This window comes from Caretta caretta, chromosome 5, assembly GCF_965140235.1.
Source record: "Caretta caretta isolate rCarCar2 chromosome 5, rCarCar1.hap1, whole genome shotgun sequence".
In the NCBI taxonomy this organism is placed as follows: Eukaryota; Metazoa; Chordata; order Testudines; family Cheloniidae; genus Caretta; species Caretta caretta.
Window position 1 is genome coordinate 62,736,957 of NC_134210.1, and position 26,019 is coordinate 62,762,975.

At 39.7% G+C, this 26,019-nt stretch overlaps 1 protein-coding gene across 3 annotated transcripts in view; it reads left to right on the top strand.

Annotated features, from left to right (window-relative positions):
• LOC125636837 (endoplasmic reticulum aminopeptidase 2) overlaps positions 1-26,019 on the top strand; it is a 44,422-nt gene that overhangs the window by 2,909 nt on the left and 15,494 nt on the right. For 2 of the 3 annotated variants that reach the window (XM_048850571.2, XM_048850569.2), the window contains exons 2-10: positions 9,567-10,196; positions 12,304-12,442; positions 13,320-13,454; positions 15,341-15,461; positions 17,514-17,668; positions 19,637-19,750; positions 19,842-19,973; positions 23,568-23,699; positions 25,767-25,835. In XM_048850571.2, the coding sequence (XP_048706528.2) occupies positions 9,682-10,196; positions 12,304-12,442; positions 13,320-13,454; positions 15,341-15,461; positions 17,514-17,668; positions 19,637-19,750; positions 19,842-19,973; positions 23,568-23,699; positions 25,767-25,835 (1,512 nt within the window). In that variant the 5' untranslated portion in view covers positions 9,567-9,681. Of the gene's footprint in view, positions 1-7,030; positions 7,104-9,566; positions 10,197-12,303; positions 12,443-13,319; positions 13,455-15,340; positions 15,462-17,513; positions 17,669-19,636; positions 19,751-19,841; positions 19,974-23,567; positions 23,700-25,766; positions 25,836-26,019 lie in introns of those variants that run through there. The other variant, XM_048850570.2, reaches the window with a different exon arrangement.

The following is a 26,019-nucleotide window of genomic DNA, read 5'->3' on the forward strand; positions in this document are numbered from 1 at the left end:
TTAAATGTTTGGGAGAGTTAACAGGAACAGTATGAGGGTAGACTAAGATTCATTCAGGTCTTTAGGCTCAAGGCATTGGAACTAGCCTTACTGCACCCTACAGGCTCAGGAACAAAGAGGCACATTAAAAAAAAGATATCATTTATTTATTAAAATTTCTTGACTAAAGGGTGTATAACTCATGATTTTAGAATTCTTGTGGTTGTAAAGGTACCTTGGCGTTGTAGATGTGTGTTCATTATATTTTGAAAGGCAAAACTATGAATGGGTTAAAAAAAGAATTAGATCAGTCCCTCAGGATAAGTACATTGGCTATTAGCCAAGATAATCAGGGATGCAGGCCAATGCTCTGCATATCCCTAAACCGTCCTTTGACTGCCAGATGCTGGGAGTGGACAATGGGACGGTTCACTGAGTCATTGCCTGGTCTGATCATTCCCTTAAAAGCACCTGGCATTGGCCACTGTCACAAGACAGAATACTACATTAGGCGGACTATTGGTCTGACCCACGATGGCAGTTCTAATTTTCTGCAAAAATTACAATAGATTTTTTTCCAGTGAGAAAGACATTATAGGAGATAGTGTACTGCCTTTACTGAATATTTGAGAATCAAGTTGTATACAATGGCATGCGGAAAAACACTAAGGGCTAGACTGAGAGGCAAAATAACAGTTGCAAAAATGCAATTCCCATTGATGGATTGACTCAAAACAAAGTTTTGACACTAGGCCAGAAATTCAGTCAGCTCTAAAATGAGAAGAAAAAATAAAATTTAAAAATTCAGGGAATCCCAGCAGCAGATAAGACAACTTGGGAAACTGCTAGGAGACTCTATGCAATCAGATACAGTGATGAGGGGTTCTTTGTTTCTGAGGGGATATATGTAAAATGTTTCACTGAATTAAGTCTCATGGATTATCACCATTGGCAAGTTAAAGCGCTCTAACTTGCTGCCTTGGGGTGTGAAAAATCACCCCCTCCCCAAGCACAGCAAGTTTGAGCGCTTTAAAGTGCTAGTGTGGACAGGCTCGGCTCCCAGTGCTCAGAGCTAATCCCCTCATCAAGGTGGATTACCAGGAACACTGGGACCCGCGGCAGCGCTTTGAACTTTGTAGTGTAGACATAGCCTCAGTAGGTTAGATCAGACAAAGAGTTGCATTGACTAGGCATTGGGATGCCTGTGCCTTTAAGAACTCAGCCCTAGGAAGCCAATGCTGAGAGGTGCTTTCTGTGAGAGGGGAAATTAAAAAAGCCCCTTTGCCCCCCACCATTTTTGCAAACACAGGTGTCTCAATCCCACTGGGGTAACTGTTACTCTCTGTGCCCCAGCCTGTGCCGGGTTTTGCCCTCTGTCACCGTCTGCCAGCACCTCACGCCAAGCTTAACTTCTGCTCCTCCCCCCCAGCCTGATTTTGCCCTTTAGCCCCTCTCCTAATTCTGCCTCCAGCTGCTTGACCCCCATGACCAGTCAATTTCCACCCCCTGCTCCGATTCACCCCCTTTGCCCCTTTGTAACCCCTGTAAATAGCAGTCAGCAGATATTTACAGCTAATAAGGGCAGGGTGAAGGGCAGTGGCTTCAGCAGATGAACTGAGCATGCTCAGTACACCATAAGTAGCACATTACTACAGAGCATGCAGGCTGTGGCCGTGGCATTGGCCACACCGGGAGTACGAGCTGGGTCCAATACACGTTAGCTGATTGTGATTGACCCTTAGGGTGGGAGCCTGTTGTTAACCACATCCAGCTAAATAGACTGGCCCTGTCTAGGTTAACGTTCTCTTTAAAATTATGTTCACCAATATATTTGAATGCATGACCTATTTTCCTAGAGTAGCCAGGGACCCTGCGTTCTTTGGGGGCAAGGGCCACTCTATTCAGTAACGCTAAGAAATAATTTTGGTCTTGTAAAACTAAAAAAAAAGAGTGTTTAGAGACTGTACAACTAAGATATAATTATAATAGCATGCTTCATTTACACCTATGGTTCCACCTTATTTCCACCACTTTTTTTGTTCAGCTGCTTAAGGATTCCAAAAGTGCAACCCATAGAGAGCTGAGATATGTATATGGTCTTCTGCAGCCACTCTGTTCATTGTGGGATAGATTGTCCTTCACCCCTACCGCCAGCTGCCTAGATTCCATCTCTGGGAGTAGAAGCAAGATCATAGGGGCCTAATTCTCCCTCTTCACTCCATGAGCAAATGGCTGCAGTGGGGAGAGTTGGCCAAGCATGAGGGAGTGAAGTTACTTCCTTTCCTTTCACTACCTGCACACCTCAGCAAGTTGGACACGTGAGGAATTGTAACTGAAAAATGACTAGGAACAAAATATTTGTTCTTTGACTACTTTATAGTTTACAGTCATGGTAGTTAATGCATGTTGAAACTTGATAAGCCATTGTAATGTAGATAAATCCCAATTCAAAATTTCTTCCTGGTGCTCCTCCTGGGACACTGCAAGTATGCATGTGTCTCTTACACAGCTCTGAGCAGAAAGGCCCAATCTAACCCTCTGCCTTAGACAGACCAGTGTAATGATTCTAACAATGCCAGACCACAAAGTCTGCTCTCTCTACAGCTTGTGGAGCCTTCACCCTTCTCTATATGAGAAAGTCATAACCAATGTAACCAGATTAGTTTAGAAACAGGTTCATTTAAATAGATGCAACCCATGTGTGTGGATACTTTAAGTTTTTAGTCTTAACTTTAGAATGCCTTATATCAAATTAGTATCAAAAAGGTAAGGAACCAATTTAAGCTAAATCTAGGGCATTCTGAAACTGAAATAAGTATCCACACAAGGGAGTTGCACTGATTTAACTAAATCTGCTTCTAAACTGATTTAGTTAAATCAGTACAACTTCCTTGGGTAGACAGTCCTTAGTTTTCTGTTTTCCTTTGTGATGAAGTCAAACAGCTAACAGTATTATGCTGACTTACTTAATTACCACTTAGATGCTTTAAGAAAAATCCAAATTGGCTTTATTGTTTATGATTAAAGTTTCTGTGGTAAACTGGCCAAACTTTTATTAACAATGTTTGTATATCATGTATTAAAACTACAACTGTGCAGTCTAATTGTATCTCTTAGCAGGGGAGTAAGTGGCAAGTAAACCCCCAAATTATAGTAGTGTTATGAAATTAATCTTGTTGATTGCTCTCAAGACTACAGCAATAACTCAGAAACAACCCCTCATTTGTCTGGAGTGTTCAGAATTGTAACAGGGTGGCTTGCCTATGGGTTGGAGAGCCTGGGCCTACACCAGCCCTATTACAGGATGAGCCACATCTGGGTTGAATCAGATGATCCTGGGTAAAAGACAACAGGAAGCTACAGTCCCTGGTGGGTTTCTTGAAGTGAAGGAACTGAGTGGAAAGAGTGTCTTTGGCAGTGATCCTAACAATTCTTCAGGAAGGTGGGGCTATGCCTCACTGGAGCCTGAGTGGATGATTGTTTCTGAGAACCTTGTTAATTGAATAAAAATGCAGAAGCTTCTCAGAAGGTCTGTAACTAAAAGAGGGAGTGTGGAGTTTGTTTTGGTAGGGGAATAGGAAGGGCACAGGAGAGTACGGGGGGGGTTGGGTGGCAGCTGGCCCTGTTATGAGAGTATTCTTTGACAAGGTTAACAGGGAATTGTATGAATTTACTTGTCTGGATAACTGAGCTTCTCTCTCACTATGTAGTGCCATCCTAGGGAAAACCTAGGCGAATGCTGATTGAACCTTTCTATGCCAATCCCAGAATCTGAATACAGTAGGGGTGTGTGTGTGTGTATACATACACACAAGCTGGGGATTGGGAGTTCATAAAATGAAACATCTGAAAATTACGGTAGATACAGTGTATGAATTGTAGTATGGTGTAGGGCATTGCTTTCTTGTTCTACAAACTACTGTAAAAGAGTTTCCAATGCAATGGAGGCATCAGACTGTGAAGGAGTGTTGACTTGTTCATCAATATAACTCTTATGTGATTGTGGTTGTCTTCTTTTCATCTGTTGAAAAAAATGGTTCATATAACTAATCATTTGTATGATTGGTGTTCATAAATGAATGGTCTACTGTAACTCTGAATGTGGAGGGCTCCACAGGTGTCATTCACCATTTGGAACATAAATAGGTTTTATCAGTTCAAAAACTGTAGAAGCTTAAAGCCTTAAAACTTTGATTAGTATTGTAACTATTTAAAATGTACAGTGAGAGGGTTAGAAGTTCTCTGGGAGCATTCAAGCATGCTAATCTAAACCACCTTGTGAAAGTTACAAGTAGTAGCTAGAAGGCAGGTAGGCCAATAGCCATATTATCCATTTTTATTTTTTTGTCTGGTACAGACCAGACATCCCCTTACGTGGGTCCAAAACTCTTAGAAATGGAAGTAAGTTGTGCTATCATTTCATCAGACTTTGATCAGTGCAGTAGCTGGGCACTAGGGCTCTCAAATCACTTTAATCTTGGAGAACAGTGACTCTGGTCATCAGTGTAGCTTTAAAAGATATACAGCTGTACAATCTCATATGCCCCCCACAACTCTCTCTCTCTCTCTCTTTAATCAATATTTTTGTTCAATATCTTCATAAATGATCTGGAGGATGGTGTGTATTGCACTCTCAGCAAATTTGCGGATGATACTAAACTGGGAGGAGTGGTAGATACGCTGGAGGGCAGGGATAGGATACAGAGGGACCTAGACAAATTGGAGGATTGGGCCAAAAGAAATCTGATGAGGTTCAATAAGGATAAGTGCAGGGTCCTGCACTTAGGACGGAAGAACCCAATGCACAGCTACAGACTAGGGACCGAATGGCTAGGCAGCAGTTCTGCGGAAAAGGACCTGGGGTGACAGTGGACGAGAAGCTGGATATGAGTCAGCAGTGTGCCCTTGTTGCCAAGAAGGCCAATGGCATTTTGGGATGTATAAGTAGGGGCATAGCGAGCAGATCGAGGGACGTGATCGTCCCCCTCTATTCGACATTAGTGAGGCCTCATCTGGAGTACTGTGTGCAGTTTTGGGCCCCAGACTACAAGAAGGATGTGGATAAATTGGAAAGAGTCCAGCGAAGGGCAACAAAAATGATTAGGGGTCTGGAACACATGACTTATGAGGAGAGGCTGAGGGAACTGGGATTGTTTAGTCTGCGGAAGAGAAGAATGAGGGGGGATTTGATAACTACCTGAGAGGTGGTTCCAGAGAGGATGGTTCTAGACTATTCTCAGTGGTGGAAGAGGACAGGACAAGGAGTAATGGTCTCAAGTTGCAGTGGGGGAGGTTTAGGTTGGATATTAGGAAAAACTTTTTCACTATGAGGGTGGTGAAACACTGGAATGCGTTGCCTAGGGAAGTGGTGGAATCTCCTTCCTTAGAAGTTTTTAAGGTCAGGCTTGACAAAGCCCTGGCTGGGATGATTTAATTGGAGATTGGTCCTGCTTTTGAGCAGGGGGTTGGACTAGATGACCTCCTGAGGTCCCTTCCAACCCTGATATTCTATGATTCTAATCTGGGTCTTGTCTAACAGGTGTCTGTAGCCTTTGAGGCCTTTATGGAGAATCAGAAGCAACAGGTGTTTATCAGGGTTCCAAGTTGCTGATGCGTAAAAACTTTTGAGCAGCTATGGCAACAAAACTAGTTGCTTACAAGTTACATGCAGCATTTTTATACAGATGCTCAGTAACATGGAGATGAGCCAGTTATAAACATCTAGATACCTATGGATAGACAAACTCTTCCCAAAAAAATTTCTGGCAATAGCTTGCTTTCTCTTCAGTAGCTAGCTGCCTTGAGATGCATTCTTTTTCAGAACTTTCCCCAGGTCCCTGCATCATTTTACAAAACTGAAAACATATTATTGATTTATACTATCCAGTGCCCATACCAATATGGGAATCACGGCTGCCTCAATTTTTTGTTAATCCTGAAGTACTGATATTGGGGGGGAGGAGGAGTTGAAATAGTTTGCGTTATTGAATTTTCTATGAAAATGTCTGCTTATCTCCAAGAGACAGTCGTGTGGGCCATACTGTCAAGTAGAAATAGCTGCAATATGTTTGACTTCATGACTGAAACTTGGTGGCCAAGCCTAGTTTTTTCTGTGATCATTGGGCATAATAGCACTTTATATAGTTCCTCTGATACCTACACAATATGATTAGTATGACAGTCCTTGGCTTGAGGCCTTTCTCTAGCTATGTCACCCGCTGATATAAATTCACTAGGATTCCTTTCTTTAGTGTTAACAAAAGAAGTTACACAATTCTAAAATATAGGGATCATATGTAGAATTGCTCTACTGAGTGTCATTAATTATTGTGTGGATTAGTGACATGGAGGAGAAAGGTGGGGAGGAAAGTGGGTAGTTCTGGTGTTTGTAAAAAACGGAGAAGGGTTTTTCATACCATACTGATTTTGTTTTTCTAACAAGTGCACTGTTTTTCAGAACAGCTTTATGAAAAATACTGCACTGACCAATAACATCAGTATTTCTCTGCTGCACAATTAATGACCAAATGTTATGGTGTCAGAAATTGCTGTTTGTTTGGCAATAGAACAAAAATCCTATGCAGAAATAGGGAAGACAGCCCATGATTATAACTGTCTTTTGGGAGGAAAATTCCATTGGAGTAGATCCTCAGACCTTTGACTTCAGTTTAAAATAAAAATCAACAGTACAGATTTCAAGGTTGTTGGTTTTTTTTTTTAGTCTGGGATTTTCAAATGAGCTTGGGAAGGGGGTAAGTGCCTAAGTCCTATTCCTTTTCTATTTTTAAAGCTTCCTCAAATGTAAGCCCTCAGTACACATCTTTACTTTTAATGCCTTAAAAGTAGTTTTACTACAGTTTCAGTCTGTTTCAGAGATAGCTGTGAAGAAAAAGCATATATATGCATTTGTTTCACAAATAACTAAGTATAGGACAGCAGATTGTATTTTGATAAAATATTGCAAAGTTGTTTCTGAAAAGTTAAAAATCTTTCAATTGGCAGCCACAAGAGGTGGCTATTTTCCTCCTCTTGTCTCAACAAGAGTGGGTGACGACAAACTGAAAAGAAACTGAAAATGAAAGGACAATTCTGCCTTCTGTACGGTTAAAGAAAGAGATGAGACGGTAATGTACTGTAGCACCTATTTGCTTGTTTTATTTATGTTCTGTATTTTATTTTTACAGGATTTTAAAATGTTTATGTTATCCTAGGCCTCTTTTACTGGTTTAAGAAAGACTAAAACAATCAGCCACTGAGGGTGAAATTCACTCTGTGCAGAAGGCCATCAGAAGGCCTGTGCAACACTTAAATCATATTTCAAAGAGTAGGCCCTGATCAGCAAGGCACAAAACCTTATGATTTACTTTAAACATGAGCATTCCCTAGGATGTGTGAGAGCCTGAGCTAGAGCCTTAAGTGAGATTTTAGTGGTGTGTAAGCCTTCTGCTGTGCCCTCTGCACGGGGGACGGGGTGGCAGGAAAGCCAGACTAAGATCTTAGAGCCAGCAAACAGCGTTTGGCGCATATAGCAAATACTTAAGGGGAGGCAATAGACCATCACAATTATCATAGTTCTTTATTCACTGATAAAGACAATTTTGGAGATTTTTCCATTCACCATTAAATTTTGGGAATTACTGTTGCTTTGTTTTTTTATCCTGATAACTTGTAACTATTTGCAAAATGTCTTTCATAAATGAATGAATTTAAAATGTGAGTTGAAACTGTGAAAAATAATAAAACATATGTAAAACTGGAGATCTCTTTATTCACTCAGCTTCACATTAAAATAACTTTTGTAAGCAAAAGTACAAAATAAAATTTCAATAGTTTTACTTCTATTAGTCTGGGAAACAAATTAAAAACAGTCAGGTACTGAGGCTTAAAAGTGGGGTCCTGATGATTTGTAACAAACAGACAATGTTTAACTGAATTGGTTGCGGATTTTTAGTGTGGGTCATTGGTGCACAGTTTGATTGGTATTCTGTCCTCTGAGCATTTTAAGTACAATTTGTGCTTCTAAGAGTGACTTTGCAGTTTTGAGCCTTCAATTTTATCTAACCTATCTTGTATTTATAAACATAAATAAGGCTAAGATTTTGTCAGGGATATTTTTAGTATAAGACACGGACAGGTCATGGGCAATAAAGAAAAATTCACGGAAGTCTGTGGCCTATCCCTGACTTTTACTAAAAATATCCCTGACAAAATGGGACGCTCAGCTGTGGGGTCCCTACACCACCTGTAGAGGTTGGGTAGCTACCAGGGCTGCTCCCAGCGCTGGGGGCCCCTCCTGCCTGTAGAGATTCAGAGCTTCAGGGTCCCCCAGCTCGGAGGTCCAGGGTACCCCCTCCACCCACAGTGGCTGGGAGTTTTGAAGGACCCACAGCGCCTGTGGCAGCTCAGAGCTCTAGGGTACCCTACCCTCCGTGGCAGCCAGGAGCTCCGGGGAGCGCCCACATTGGCCAGGAGCTGTGGGGGGCCCCTGCTGCCCACGGCATACAGGAGCTGTGGCCCTGCTGCCCGCAGCGGCTGGCAGCTCCAGGGGTCACCCAGCTCCTACGTCCACGGGGAACTGTGGGGTCCCCCTGCTGGAGCAGGCGACGGGGAGACCCTGCAGCTCCTGGCTGACAGGGCTGAATTCATGGAGGTCACAGGAAGTCATAGATTCCATGACTTCTGCGACCTCTGTGGAAAAAATCATAGCCTTAATTATAAAGTGTCTTAAAGCAAATCACAGGTTTCTTTGACCAAGTGTCTTGGACTCTTCCCTGTAGCTGAGCTCCATACCAGAGCTGTTAAGCAGACGCGTGGCAGAGTTGCACAGCTCTTAAAATTTCTTCGGTGGTTGACTGACATTCATTTAGGCAGAAAAATGTCTGCACCCAAGCTAGAGCAGCATCATTCGCAGGGGTCCTGATCTCTGACATTTGGGTCTCTGTTGCTGCTGAAAAAACAGCCTGGTCTGTGGCACTGGGTACTCTGGTACTGAATTTGGGTTGTTTGGAAGGGCCCTACTTAGTTTCTCAGGGCTGCTTGCTGCATCTTCATTTTCATGGCTGCTAAGGGGATGCTAAATCTTTTCATCATCCAAGTTCACAATTGGAGGAACCCAACATTTCTTATTTTAATCTTGCATTGTTTAAACATAGGTAAGGCAGTGCTAAATACAAAAACAAAATAGGAAGAGCCAAACAGAATTTTAAAGAATTATTGCGGGGTTTTCCCCCTCCAATGCACAAAAAATTCATTCAAATATCTTGCACTCTCCCATAGCTGTGATAACTATACATAGAGTTGCACACACTTCTGAGTATCACAGTTTGTGAAAATCAACTCTTAATGATGCCTTCACCCGAACATGGAACACAATACTTAAAAACGTGTCTGGATCCTGCAATCAGAGCCATGCTGGCAGACCCCTGCACCAGCATGGATTGGATTGCAGGATTTGGTCCATGATGCGTAAAATCCCTACTAGTTGTCAGAGCAACATTAACACATTTTTAAAATAAGTCAAGTTCTGCCCCAAATAACTTGATTGTACATATACAGAGTGTTCATATTGGTCCTTTTCTGCCTTTCAGGATAAGCAGTCAAGAAAGTCTCCGCTAGACAGAAGATGTGTGTTTTTGTTTTGTTTTTGTTTTTGAGTGTTAGAACAAAATGTTGAAGTAGCTAACATACCAAATCCTATGAACAATGACAGCATTTCAGTGGCTGGTGGCAATGCTATTGATATTACACATTTTGAACTTTGTTGGAATTAATTATGCCCTCAGTGAAGAAAGAAGCAGTGAAAACACATCTTTTCCTATAGCAACAAATGGACAGCCATTTCCGTGGAATAAATTAAGGCTCCCTGATTGGATTCTTCCAGTCTATTATGACCTTCTAATTCACCCGAATCTGACTTCATTAATATTCATGGGATCTGTGAAGATTCAAGTCACTGTGGTACATGAAACTAGCACCATAGTCTTACATAGCAAACATCTGGAAATCACCAGTGCAGCTATTGAGGAGGAAAATGGAAAGACCCAAGCAGATTTAAAAGTCTTGGAATACCCGCCCCATGAGCAAATTGCCTTTCTATATGCTGAGCCATTGCTGGTGGATAAGAAGTATTTCCTTTCTATAAACTATATTGCCAATCTTTCAGATGGTTTCTATGGCTTTTATAAAAGTACTTACAAAACTAAGGATGGTCAAACAAGGTAAATAAAGGCTACAAAAGACTTCATACCATATTGTTATATTGATCTCAGTATAAAGTTCTTGTACTTTAAACTGGAGAAAATAATGCTATAATAGTTTAATAACATGCTGACTTTTTATCTCTAAGGGTTTTATTTTGTTTGCTGTACATTAATACTGCTATTGTTGTTTTCCACTCTCTTCATGTAATAATGTCTCCCACACCATAATTGTTGGTTTATATTGTTGCTATATTTTTTCTTTTCTGATTTTATGAAAAAAATAACTATTTAATATTAATTTTTTTCATAAAGTCAGAAAAGAAAAAATACAGCAACAATATAAACCAACAATTATTCCAAAGCTCTATTTAAATAGAAACTGTAAGAACTGATTACTATATCAACCTCAATTAATACACTTTTAGGGTAAAATACTACTCCATTCTACTCCAACAGTGAATATGTTGTCTAAAGTATAGATTTCAATTTCATAATCTGATCTTGATTCTAGTATGAGACTTGCAGTGACATCAATGGAAATTTTAGTCAGCTGTCAAGTATCACTGAGAGGCAATTGATTAAAGTAAATTGGGCGTAAGCTCTTAAATCACTTAGGTGCTTTTGAAAATGTTACTCTCTCTAGATAAGGGTGCAAATATCTTCATAAACTTTTCACCATCTTGCACTATGCGCTTGTATAAGCATCTCGGAGTTACCAATTTCTGTTGGACTTTATAAGTAATTCCTAATTAATTGTTCCAAAAGGGAGAGGAGAATGTCACTTTTCAAATACTTCTTCTGTAATTATATGTTTTATGCTGTGGCTTGTCGCCATTTTGGTCCCAGGATATGAGAGAGATTAGGTGGGTGAGTGAGGTAATATCTTTTATTGGATCAATTTCTGTTGAAGACAAGCTTGAAAGCTTGTCTTATTGGTAGGGCCCTACTAAATTCAGAGTCCATTTTGGTCAATTTCATGGTCACAGGATTTAAAAAATCATAAATTTCATGATTTCAGCTATTTAAATCTGAAATTTCATGGTGTTGTAATTGTCAGAATCCTGACCAAAAAAGGAGTTGTGGGGGTGTGTCACAAGGTTAGGGGGGGTTGCGGTACTGCTACCCTTACTTCTGCGCCGAGCTTGAGCTGGGCAGCTGGGGAGCGGCAGCCGCTGACCAGGAGCCTAGCTCTGAAGGCAAAGCCGCCCGCCGCCCACAGCAGCACAGAAATAAAGGTGGCTTGGTGTAGTATTGCCATCCTTACTTCTGCGCTGCTGCTGGTGGGACACTGCCTTCACAGCTGGGTGCCCAACCAACAGCTCTCCAGCTGCCCAGCTCTGAAGGCAGTGCAGAAGTAAGGCTGGCAATACCGTGACCCCTCCCCTTAAAATAACCTTGCGACACCCCTGCAACTCCCTTTTGGGTCAGGACCCCCAATCTGAGAAACGCTGGTCTCCCCCATTAAATCTTTATAGTATAGAGTAAAAGCACACCAAAAATAAAACAGATTTCATGGAGGAAGATCAGATTTCATGGTGTGTGATGAGGTTTTTCTTGGCCATGAATTTGGTAGGGCCCTACTTATTGAATCAAATTCCGTTGGTGAGATAAAGAGATTACCTCACCCACCTAGTCTCTTTAATCAGATTACATGTTATTCTGAAGAATCAAAAATAGCGTCAGTGGCAGCATGGATACATAGTTCAGATCTGTCTCTCTTATGACTTAACCATTTCGTAATTTTGACAGGGGACAATTGTACTGTGACCTGGTATCAGGATTTTGTCATGGTCAGAGAACCTAGTTACAATACAGTTTTCTCCTGACCCAGTTACAACAAATGACAGGATTCTCAAAGATATATAGGTGCCTAACTCCCATTGAAATCAATGGGAGTTAGGTGCCTAAGTACAATTGAGATTCTGAGCTATGGTGCCTCAAGGACAGCACCCACTAAGTTCTTTGAAAAGTCTCTACAGCTACCTTACTGTTTAGATTTCCTTTAAGCAAGCAATTTTCCTTATAGGCTATCAACTAAATGTTGAATGAGTTTTGATTTATTAATTTACCTTGGTAAAGAAAAACACTTTTCTTGCGAATTCTGCTGCTTGCTGTCTCCTTTCAGATTGTTGGCTTCTACTCATTTTGAACCTACTTCAGCCCGCATGGCATTTCCATGTTTTGATGAACCATCCTTTAAGGCAAATTATACAATAAAGATTCGGAGGGATGGGCAACGTAGTGCACTATCTAATATGCCAAAGGTGAATTTTTTCAGTCGTATCCTCAAGTGCTTTGCACTCATGTATGTATTTTCTTCCTTTCTTTATTGGGTGGTTGCTATTCATGTGTTTATATGAGACCAAATAAGGTGGGCCTGTGATTTCCTTATATCAAGCAAAGAGTTGTTTTGTCCCTTGTTTTTACATTGTCAATAATATGAGAATAAGGGGGTATATAGAACTAATTCAAAGAAATAATTCTTCATGCAACATCAGCCTGAGGAATTCACTGCTGTAGAATGTCAGAGGCGGATACCATGGAAGGGTAATTTTGTGACCTCTTTAGCAGCATCTATGATTATATATGCTAAAATAACAGTAATCAAATCTCATGGCCTGTGTTATTCAAGAGGTCAGACTAGATGGCCTTAAAATCTGAATGTATGAGTCATGCTTCAGGGCATAAACTGATTACTGACAGGGGACAGGAAGAAATTTAGCAAAGCAGGAAGGAACATTGCAAAAAACATTTATCTGCCTTCCTCTGAAATATCAGGTATGGACTGTTGTCACAGGCAGGATATTCTGACTTGATGAACCAATAGTCTGATCATCTGGTATGGCAAATCCTATATTATTATTATGTCCTATATTAAAAATAAAAAAAATCTCTGAGCTGATCGTTGGTCCTTTACTCACCAGCCCTGATTATTCTATCCTTCAGCTGCAGGAAGGTTAGGCAGGTAATTTATCCCATCTCGCAGTGCTTGCTTATGTTCCTGCTTAACTTTCACATTGGATAATATATGTTGAACAGTCTTACAAAGAACAGCTGGCAGTTTTATTGAAAAATAAAATGCATCTACATACTAGAAGCAGAACTGAGTATATGTGGTCTGTCCCAATTCATGTTTTCTAGGTAAAGACTCTAAAGCTAGACAACCACCTGTTTGAAGATCACTTTGCAGAGAGTGTAAAAATGAGCACCTACTTGGTAGCATTTATAGTTAGTGATTTCCAGTCAGTCAGTGGTACAACTTCATCTGGAATTAAGGTAGGTTTTAAATGTGATTATATATTCAATTGAGAAACCATCCATTTCCCTTCCTTCCGTGGCCAGCATAGATCACTCAGACTTAACAATTGGACTTACTTTCAGAACCTGTCAACAATACTCTTTACTTGGCTAAAAGGATCAGCAATGTGCAGTGCAAATCAAGTAACTTTTACCTTCCAGCAGTTTGGGGATGCTGCCTACACAATGGTCCTAGCCTTTGTTGAACTTTTAGGAATCAAATCCAGGGTTCACCCAACTAAAATCCACAGTATAACCAACAGACCACATCAAGGTCCTGCCAGCTATACTGAAGGTGTAGAAAGTGGATAAGAAGGTATGGAATGTTGGTTGTTTATTGGTGTGTTCTCAGTGCAGCAAATTTTGCTCATGGGATCTGGACAAGTACACATGCTTCATATTGCCATAGGAAGATGGCATAGGTGCAGATCCACAAAGGTAGTTAGGCACCTAAGTCCAAGTTTTAGTCACACCTGCAATCCATAAAACCACTGCTCACTGCCTCCTAATGCTGTAGGTGCCTAAAGTTATTCAGTTGCCTATATTTTCACTGTAAAAGTCCCCTAGATGCCTAAAGTTTCTGTTTCTGGGCATGCATACTGCTGTCTCGCTCTAAGCATCTGGATGTCTATCTCCCGCCTAAGCCTCTGTGTGATGCATGAACTGTTAAGATAAGATAAATGGAGGAGCACCAACCTCATCTGTGGGGCCCAATCTGGTAGGCATGCTACCTGATCAGGTCCCATTCAAAATCTGGCATTGAGGAGGAGATGGTGCTGCCACCACCTGCATTATAACTTTTAATCCAATGGTTAGAGCACTCACCTGGGATGTGGGAGACCTGGGTTCCTTTCCTCCCTCCCCCCGAGTGAGAGAGATGATTTGAACAGGGGTCTCCCACATCTCTCAGGAGAGTACTTCACCCACTGTGTTATGGGCTATTCTGATGTCAGGCTCCCTCAATCTCTCCTTTTGAAGTGGTTCCACTTTGGATAAATACTTAATTACTGAAACAGGGGGACTGGACCTCAGGTTTCCCACCTCCCAGGTGGGTGCCCTAACCATCAGGCTACAGAGTCATTCTCTCTCTCACCTAATGACTTTTTAAAAATCTATCCAAAGTGGATCAGCTTCAACAGGAGAGATTCGGGGAGCTCCACATCAGAATAGCCCATAGGTGGTTAGGGCACACATCTGACTGGTGTGGGAGACCTTTGTTCAAATCGTTTCTCCTCAAGCAGAGTGGGGAATTGAGTCTGGGTCTCCCACATCCCAGGTGAGTGCTCTAACCACTGGGCTAAATGTTATATGGTAGGCACTCCCATCTCCTCATCTGGTTGTTTTTTGTGGAGTAAGGCACATATCTAACTCATTTTCACAAGAAATGACTTAAGTGGCTAAGAACCTGATACCAGGAGAGGGTTTCTGGCTGTGGACCACTAGCAGAGCTAAGTACCTCCCTGCAGCCTGGACTTGGGTGCCTAGCTCTGTGAGAAGGGTGGGCTTAGAATACACCCCTTTCCTCAGCATCTCCCATTGGCTAGTTTCAGTGGCTAGGATACGGGCTTTTGTGAATACTATTCTTTGGCACCTAGTTTTCCCCATTTATTATACAGGGAACCTAAGCACCTAACTCAGGCTTTGTGTATTGCATTGCTGTTCCAATGATTTTTCTAGTCGGCTAAAAGTTATGCATTGAAACGTAGACAGTCACAATGCCTAAGTCCTTTTGTGGATCCAGGCCATAGTTCTTACTCTGCATTTTGCATTCTTAAATTAAATTCAAAGGAAGTGAAAAGCAGCCAAACAACTGCTTTATTTAAGCCATATTTCATGTAGTTGTATATATTGTATTTATTCAACAGGTGTCAGTATATGTCACTCCAGAGAAACTGAATCAAGCTCATTATGCACTGGAAGCTGCCATAAAGATATTGGAATTCTATGAGCAATATTTTGGTATCTATTACCCTCTCCCAAAACAAGGTAATTTGGTGAAACCTATGCCTAATGTTCAATAACACACGAGGTTGTAAGATGGGAAGTAAATTTAAGCCTATTATTATTTATTTATCGTTACTTTTTATTTATATAGTGTGTCATAGCAGGGAACAATCCAGACTAATGAGTAGCTGTGTCACTCCTGCTCTGTAACCTAGGGTGCCCTTTACAATGCCTTGCTGCTCACAAACAGACTCCAGCATGTAAGTCACTCCCAGCTATGTCTATGTGTGTGCTATAGCCAGCCAACCACACCTTGGCTATTACCAGCCTTAGTTTACCACAGGGTGAACCCAGTACATGCCCATTCTCGGTTTCCCCCCCAGATACATATATCCCATACTTCCCAGCCCTCTCCCGGACAGTGCAAATATACTGAGTCCATTAGTCCTTTAAGGAAATAATATTTGCACAACTTGTTGCCCCAAATGGAGTTACTCAGGCATGTCAACTTGAACACACTGGATCAGATAAAACAAGTTTATTAGCTACAAAGAGAGAGATTTTAAGTGTATACAAGTAATGAGGCATAAAAGTCAGACAGGGTTACAAGAAAAATAAAAATAGAACGCTTATTAATGCCTAACTTAACAAATTATATTCAAAGCAAAATTTTCTCACCACATACTTTCAGCAGCCTTGCTGACCAACTTCTGTAGGTCAGGACCCCTTCCCCAGAGTCCAACAGCTGCTTCCTCTGTCTCTTCAAGTACAGTGAATGTGGTAGGCAGTAAGAGAGAGAGAGAGAAGTGCCTTCAAGTATTTGTTCCTCCTTTTTATAGTTTCCGTTCCTCTCTTAAAACATTTCCACCTGAGAACCAGGAGCCAAAGAGTATATGTGGAAAAATATTCCCTTCTGTTTTTTTCACCTGTTTGAACTTTGTCTTCCCTTCCTATTTGATTATTCTAACTTGAATTTAAGTTGTGAACAAGCAGAGCATGCATACCTTTATTTAGGACAGACCTGTTTGCCAACTTATGTTTGGGCAGGGCTGTCAGGTTTGGAACATGTTAATAACATCATATAGGAGAATCTCATAACTTCACAAACAATGTTGCCACACAAATTTTATCAGGACCATACTGAGCACCAAATTATGAGTTTTCAAATCGTACCTTACAAGGCATGTGTACAAAGATTAATACAATAGTGAGTAGGGTGTGAATACAGGAGTGTGTATGTCACATATAGCATCTATAAGTGCTTTGCTCAAAAAGTATGAAAATGAGATCCCTGCCATGAAGATCTTGCAATCGAAATAAACATACAGAAAAATGAGGGAAAGCATACAGCAAAAGTAAAATATTCGAGCAGTGACGTATAACCTGCATCCTGTTAGTTCCACAATTTCCCTAACTTTTGTATATTTAATTTATTTATTTATATATCTGAACCAGAGATTTATAAATGTGGGAAGTGATTGCAAATGGTGTTCTTAGGGCTAAACAATTATGAGGATCCTCAGGGAGACGGTTGAGGATGCTTTGCCTAATTATTAATACAGATATTTGGTTTGGTAAATTAGGGAATCCATTTTTTAAAAAAGTGATAAACAGAAGTAGTTACTTTACAGTGGCCAAATCCTCTTTCTCATGCTCTTGGAAAGATTAACAATTACAGAATAGTCTCTTTGAGCAAGTCTTGCTTCTCTTGGCAGCATTTATTCTTTGATAACATTAGAGAAATTATACAATATCAGGAAGATACTTCACTTTTGATCATTTTTTGGTGGCAGGAACCACTGTAAAGAGGTACTTCCTCTGTATGGTGAAAGTTCCTATAGCTATTGAAAGCAATAGACCATCAAAGCATTTCTGGTAGCTGGAAGAGATTTAAATATGTGGTTGTCATGTTACCTATTCACATACTGCCTGATCAACTCTCATTGAAGTCAATAGAAGATTCCCACCAGTTTCAACGGAAGCTTAATTAAACCAATAGTGGAGACATTTTCATTTACTATTTCCTCTACTAGACTTGAGCAATGATTCAAATGTCCCACATATCAACGTATATTAAGTTCTACTGCTTTTCAGATCTTGTTGCTGTCCCTGACTTTCAGTCAGGAGCCATGGAGAACTGGGGCCTGACCACATACAGAGAGACTTCTCTGCTTTATGATCCTGAGACTTCTTCAGCTTCTGACAAACTTTGGGTTACCATGGTGATAGGACATGAACTTGCTCATCAGGTAGTCTAGTTTGGATAATCTATTGTGCACATCCATCAGGACATGGAAGAATATATGTTATAGATATTAATCAAAACAGCATTTTTATTTTTAAGTATTTCTGCTCTGAAAATTGGCTCTGTAAAAACGGCAGTATGGATTCCATGTACATTGTCTCTAATGTGTCAGTCATAAAAGTGCTCATTTTAGAGGAGAAAAGATGTCTTTTTCTAATTACCAGTTCTGCAAACTCACCCTAAGATCTGAGTGTTTATTAATACCTTTATTAATGGTGATGATGAACAAAAAGAAAGAAAATACTGTTCTTTCTGGCCAGATTATGCCAGATTAAACAGTGAAATTCTGCTGCTTTCAGAAGGTTTGCTGAGTGTAAATGATTGGCCTTAGTTAAAAATTCTATCTACTTAAAATGGCCCCCATCACTAAAGCACCTAGGCATTTTACAAACAATAAACTATTCACACAGAACCCTTATAAGACAGGGGAAGTTTTATTGCTTCTTTTTTTCTCTTAACAAGTGGGGAACCGGGGATACACAGAAGTTAAGTGCCTGACTTTTAGAAGCACTCAGCTCCCATGCTCTGTTTGAAGTTATTGTGAAATTTGGATGCTCTGTGTTTAAAGTTGCTTGCCCAAGATCACATAAAAAATCAGTCGCAGAGGTGGGAATTTAAGCTAGATCTTTTTAATCATCTGTTTGTTATATAACCACACAGACATTTTCCCTCTCTGAAATGACAATGTACATCAGTGAAGAGAATCCAATTCTTTGCTATGTTGGCTCTGCAATACTAATAGGTGTCAAAAGTTGTAAACCCTTATATTTGCCACTTTAGTAAATAACTATGATTCTGAACGCAAGGAGCATGTATATTGAGTAAGAAGTTGCCATTTTTGAATACTTTGCAAAGTAGAACTACATTTTAAGGAATTAATACCATGATTCATCAAGAGGCTTCAGATTAACTGATGACAGTATGGTAAAGCATTGACATTAAAAACTGATTTTCTATTGATTCATAAATTAGTCTGGCTTTGATTTATTAAGGACTAGTGTAGATTTCCAATTGTTAATTTCTGTAGCAGATACAGAAATTAACTATTTGTTTGAGCTAGCATATTGAAAATATCTATATATCTCATAAGCTACTTTACTAATATCTTATTTACTGTATTTCTAAACTCTGGGTCAAATCTTATTCACCTGAGTTCTGAGGGTGGTCCCATTGACTTTAAACAAATTACTCATGTCAGTAAGGCAAGCAGGATTTGGCCTTAACTAACACTTTTTTATAAAACCAGTGAAACATTCTAAAGATGAATGCCTGTGACATTCATTTATGTTCAAAAAAAGATTCAAGTACTCGTCCTGTAATGGCTTTCCTAATAGTATACCATATTTAACATACTCCCCTTATTATTTATTTAAATAAAAAGAAATTGGTGATTAAGAATTTGGTGTGATAAATGAACAACACGCAGTAATGATGAGCCCTGCACTCATCCATTTTATTGCCATATGTTAGAGAATGACTTTTGCTGATAACTGATGGCATAGCTTTCTGAATGCTTAGAGTGATTTCCTGAGTGGTAGGATCATTGTTTTATGTAATAAGAAATGACCCAATTCCAGATCCTGTCCCGGGTAAGACTAGGGTTGGGATACTGGACATGGCACAGCTCTTGCCAGAATTTGGCCTTGTTGATAGATTTCTTGTTAATGTACTTGCCAATTTTTTGTGACTGAGAAGAGATGTTTCACTATTAATTGGAAATCAGACATACGTACATCTTTTAACACACTCATTGTCAGAAGTAATATTATTGATTTAGTTGGAAGAAGTTCTTTATTCTTCCTCTCTGTCTGGGACCCATTAATGAACATTTTATTTCTTTATGAACCATTTGTCTTAATTCCTTTATATCTTCTTTATCTGTTTCTGAAAATATATTTTAATCTATTTTTAGTGGTTCGGTAATCTTGTTACCATGGAATGGTGGAATGACATCTGGCTGAATGAAGGGTTTGCTCGATACATGGAATTTATATCTGTTGATGCCACATACCCAGAGTTGCAAGTGGTATGTATGGTAAATTGTAGCCTGTATCATTTATAATTCAATATGGTTTTCCTGAAGCGAATACACAATTACTATCTTTTTACTCTTCCAGAATGATTATTTGTTAGGTACCTGCTTTGCAGCAATGGGAAGAGACTCTATGAACTCATCTCGCCCCATATCTTCAAAAGCAGAAAACCCAACACAGATCAAGGAAATGTTTGATACTGTGTCATACGACAAGGTAAATCTGCTTCATATTCATATGTAATGGCAATTTTTTTTTCAGTTGTATAACTGGTTTATAATGTTACGGGCAGCATAGACAGGAAACTTGGCATTGACATAATATTAACAACTTGCCTTTATAAAAGAACAAAATGTGGGGGGGGGGGGGAGGAGGGGCATGGGATTAAGGATTAAACTAAACTGCGAAGAGCCCTCCAGAATGATGCTAAGCACCGTCACCTTCCACTGACACCAGAAGAATGGCAGCACTTTGCAAGATCACACCTTATTAAGTTTTTTGACTAAAAGCACTTTAATAGCCGGGTATTATTTCATTGTAACAAATGTCAAAATGTCTGTTCACTTCGGTGGGTAAAGGACTGAGCCATAAAGACTCAATCTTGCCTTTAGCTCCCATTGACTCCACTGATAATTGGGGTATGCAGCGCTTTGTAATTCAAAGAGAGTTGCACATTGCAGGATTGTGTCCTAAAGTTTATAGAGAGAGAGAATTCAGCATGCCTCTCCATTTCTCTTAGTGAATATGGAATTTCCATCTGTAGTTTCTCATTTGTTCTATAAATTCTTAATTAAATCATCTTATAACAGTCAAAATAACTAAAGTAATTTGTTTATTTAATCTCGTTGTCTATGTGTAAGTTACAACTTGGAGAGAAAAGGTGCTGATACTAAGGGGAAAAAATGAGTGGTGACGTTTTGGTTCCAAATGCACTAAAATCTATCATTTTCTCACACCAGAGTGTTATAGTTGGTCTGCCTTTAGTTGTCATAATACAGTTATATGCTTGGCCAAATTATTCTAAATTGTTATAATTTATGATCTGTCTACTGTGAAAGAAACTAAAACAATTAGCTAATAAAATAGTAACTTTACATGGGACAGCTGTTCGAATAATTTACAAGATTATATAGTTAATGTCTTCCTGTCAAGGGGTGGTCCCCTTGTGAGTCCTTTCAGACCTTAACCACAGACCACACCACAGCAGGCCACCACCTGTAGAGCTTTCTACATATATTTACACTCCCCCAGCCAGCTGCCCCACTTGCTCCTGGGAAAGGAAACAGAGCTAGCAGCAGTCAGTCAGTCCTGCCCACCTCTGTCTTCCTTTGGGCTCTCAGCTTTCCTCTCTGTGCTTCCTTCCTCTCAATTTATATGTTCCCCACAGCTAGAGTTGCTTCCCCCTCAAATTAGCCCTATAGCTCTACTTAGTTAATTGATTTTGTGGATAGGTCCCAATTAACCTATACTGACAAGGATTTCAGTGACAGGGCGCTGAGTCAGCTCCTGACTCAGTGTACCCTGTTACACTTCCTCACGGTATCTTAATGAAGGACATTTCCTAATGGCTGTCTAAAAATCACCATAAAATATTTTAAACTTTTGGGGCCAGAAGGGAATACATTTTTGTAAAGTGAAGGCAAAATAGGAAGCTTGAAGATCAAATTTCAACTTGAATTCTGTAACGTCCTGTTACATTGTTAGATTTCTTTTATGTTAAAGAACAAAATCTCTCATGCTGTCTGAAGTAGCTCACAGCTGTGAGTGTGAGGTTCAGGTCAGACTGTCAGAAAACAGGGCTGACACCCAAAACTGGCAGCATAGTCTGTAATTAGATTTCACCAAGCCAGTAACAAATGTGCACTCCTGGATTACTGTATTAATCTCACCATGGAGTCACAAACGGTCCCTTTAGGCACTCCAGTGCATCTTGCCACCCAGACAAACTAGACTTTGTGATGAAAGGTTATTAAAACCAAAAATCACCTCACATTAGGTTACTCCCAATCTCAAAGGATCAGTCATCTACCCAGTCAATGGATATTCTTGATTTTACACAAAAACAACACTGGCAGCTAACTAAAGGTTTATTAGCTAAGAAAAAGAAATTAGAGCTATTGAGCGGTTAAAGCAGGTAAAATACATTAACAGGTGAGTTAAAGTTTGTAAATCCAAAATGATAATAGAGTTGTAGTAATCTGCTAGATTTCCAAAAGTTCCTCAGGGTTACCCAGAATAATTCTGGAGATCTCTGCCCACTTGTTCAGTATTCCACCCTGTTAGAATCCAAAACAGTTCAGAAATACAGAATCGACCCCTGAATCCATTCTTATAGTGTCTTTCCATAGAAGGCAGTCTGGCAGGCATATTCATTCACTGCATGGGCTCTTCCTTTGTTGATTAAATGCAAACAGAGTCTGTGAATTTCCACTGTCAAACACAAAGACCCATGATTTGAAGTTACCAATCTTTTACGTTTACAAGGCTCCAATTTTGTGTGATGGGTAGACATAATGTAAATACCATGTGATAGCCTGAAACAATCCTTCATTAGTTTTCATCTAGTAAATTCTCATCTTAATATTAACACACACCTTTGATCTAGGGTTAATTTAGTACAGGGATATATATATATATATATATATATATATATATATATATATATATATATAAATGCAGTAGCACTCAACAAGTTCCAGATAAGGTGAAGAGAATATCATTCACATTTCCTTTTAACCAAATTAACATTGGAGTGAATTGGTGCACTTAGCATTTCTTTGATGTTCACACACAAGTGAATTGGCCTGTGACTCTGACTTGCTGGCTTGTCAGAGTTACACTCTTTCAGAATTTTGTTAAGTATAATTTTGAATTGGCAAGTGTATTTATTTTTATGCTGACTGACATCTCTGTTTAGATTATTGCTCAGACTTTCATCAGGGTTGTCTTTCTCCTTTTTTTCTTACTCTAGTTAAACTCCTTTTGACTGATCAAAAGCGTTTTATTTCAGGCAGGATGCATAATTTCATCTGAGGTCACAACTCGTGCCGCTTTATTGGCCAGGGAGACTAAGTCCAGTCAGATATTAGGTCCATCAATTACTTTGGGAGTCACATTCTGTGCTGATTTACACTCCATCCAATCCCAATGAAGTCAATAGAGTTGAATAGGGCATAGATCAGCACTAAATTTAACTCTGAGGAGAAATTATTTTCTGCAGGGAGCTATGTGGGAGCTGAGGAAGGACAAAATCCACCTTTTGAGCCGACAGGTGGGGCAAGGGCAGATCTGTAGCTACTTACTTTAGCATCTGGGTTAGAATTAGGGTCATAGTCCCTTATGCACCTGCTGCATGTGGGTTTGTGGTCACTAGTTCCACCTAAATACAAATCCACTGATCAAGTTTGCACCTCTTCCCTCGCCTGTCTCCAAACCTCCCCTAAACACTGGGTTCAGAGGATCTAGTGCCAAGTCCATTTCTTCCATACATGGGTGATGCAGCATCCCCCTTGCATACCTTCTCTTTAGCTGGCCTTCCACCCATCAGAACCACAGTGCTTCTGTGGTGTTTGGGGCCTTCTGCAGCTCCTATTTTCATTGCACGCTCGTGATTTAGTTACAGTCTGCAGCCATCATCTTGAAATGACTTGTGGCCTTTCATCTTGGTGCCCATTTATTTGACTTTTCACCTTTTATGTTCTCAAAATTCTCCATGTGTTAACAATTTTACATTGTTGTATAACATAGTTATGGCTGTTTCAAGGCAGCTGGAATTTATATGCTGATTCAACTATGTCAAATCATCTGCAGGGGGCTTGCATTCTGCACATGCTGCGGAACTTTCTGACTGAAGAGGTGTTCCAGAATGGAATAATTCATTACTTAAAGAAACACAGTTATAGTAATGCAAAGAATAATGATCTCTGGAACAGCTTGGCTAATGTAAGTTTCCTTCTTTTATTTTAGCTAACATACAGCACACTCCTATACATATGCATCTGGGGTGAAACTTACCCCCATGCAGATAGCACGCACAAGGTCTATGTGCAGTTTAAATCCCATTTAAGCTTTGTTTTGAGGTCACGGCGTGTAGCTCTTATGCTGTCTTTCTGCATAGGAGTGAATTTCACACCCCAGTGACTTTCTTGCACTCTGTCTCAATGTGAAGCTGTTCAGAAAGTCAGTCATTATGAATGGGCTTTTTAAATCTTTAAGAGACTTAGAGAAAATGTTTACAAAATGCAAACAGATTTAAAATTTGAGAGGCACATTGGCAGAAACTCAGAGAGAAGAGAGCTTCAGAATGAAAGGGCACATTGATTGTGACTAATTACTGTCAAAGTCAGCACCTTGCTGGATTAGGCTGTAAGTGTGCAGTTGGGAGAACAAATAGACACATTTCACTGTATATGTAACAATGTGAACTGTAACATTAGGAGCAAAAAAAATCATTAAATAGATTCTGCTGAGATGATGCCCTAAAGACTAGTAGAGCAATAATAAACTCAATACGTCATTTGATACAATAGGAACTACTATTGTGCGAGATATGATTTCAGATGTGGAGGAATTAGCAACAGGTACAAACAATTATTGCAGGGCTGTTCATCAGCTGAGTTTATGATGTGACTTTGTTGGAATGATCATAAGACAAAGCATTGCATTAGTCCAGTCTTTAGGTCTCAAAGGTAAGAAATAGCAACCTTAGCATAATAATCCATTTGAGAGAATAAAGGTCATATCTTGTACACTTTTTCCGATGACAAAAAGATAATGGGCCTGTTCTTCAACTGCCGTAAATGAGCATAGCTTCCTCAAAGCCAGTGGGGCTATGCCCATATTCACTAGATAAGGATCTAGCCCAGTGGCCAGATCAATCCCTGGTATAATTCCGTTGACTTTAATGAAGTTTTTTATTCCTAATGCTTCAGTTTGCATGGTTACATGTACAATGGCGTGGATCTATTTGTTCTCTCAATTTCACAGTGAAAGCCCACCTTTTTCACAGTTTAATCATTAATGGGAAGTACATCAAACAAAGTATTTGGCTGGGGTCAGACCCATAGACAAGGTTACCCAACAAAGAAGCATCAGCTATTGGATATACCAAGTTTAAGGAGAAAAAAATTACCCAATATTCCATTCTGCAACCTAACTAACAACATTCATACAAACCAGGAAAAGTCAGCATCTCCGATATAATAGAGTTGAGTATTACTAGCCAAGCAATGAGTCACTTAATGGAAAGTAGAAAACAAGTAAGAGCATGTGCAATACAAACAGAAGAACACTGGGTCTAAGGAGAACCCTGAGGGGCTGTACAACACACCCAGGTCATATTTAAAAAAAGAAAAAAGAGGAAGCAAACTGGTTATGGTCTACTATAAAATATGTGAAGTCTGTAAAGATTACGTCCAAAAACCAAGTCAGTGTCTTCTAAACATTTTTTTAAAAGACATGCTTATGAGCAATGTCAAGTTTATTCACATCAAGAAGCTTTAGTCATAAAAATCTATTGGAGTCAGCCTGCTACTGAACATCAGGACTAGGCAGCTGGTAATGGGCAGTCTGAACACTGAGTTATAGTGTCTAAGGTTCTAGGCAAGAGATCAAAGAAATCAAAATTGCACAGGTAGGACTGTTGCTGGTGGTTTGGGTGAATACTTGAGTGGGACCAAGTTTAAAGGGTGATTTACTGATCTAAACAGCAGTTGTACAAAGGGCAAATTCTGGATGTGACCAGTTGTACCAGAAAATTTCTTGAGAGGCATATTTCATGTTTTTCAGGGGCAATTTCACCAGAGGGTTTTGATAATTTGACTCAAAGTATTACTAAAGGCTTTAGAATGTTTCTTCAGGGATAACTGACTTTTAAGTGTTGGTAACTGGCTGAGATTTTTCTTTTGCTGGATAACAATTGCTAACACTGAAGTAAGAAATCAGGACTATAGTAAATGGTATTTTCAGTATGACTTGCTAATCCTGTTTTGAAAATGTGTATTTTTACAGACATGTTCAGAAGAGGACTTTACTTCTGGTAAATTTTGTTACAGCAAAAGTCAGGTGGCTAAGAATGCAGTGAGTACATATTGCTATCTGCTTTCTCTGTATTAGACTAGTGCAGAAAGAACTAATCAGTTGCATCCTTGTAATTTAACCATTAATGTAGATCTCTATTGAACAGATACTTCAGCATCTACTTCACTGACACTGTGGTTGTGCTGAAGTAGGATGGAGTAAGATTGTATATCTGCTTTTCACC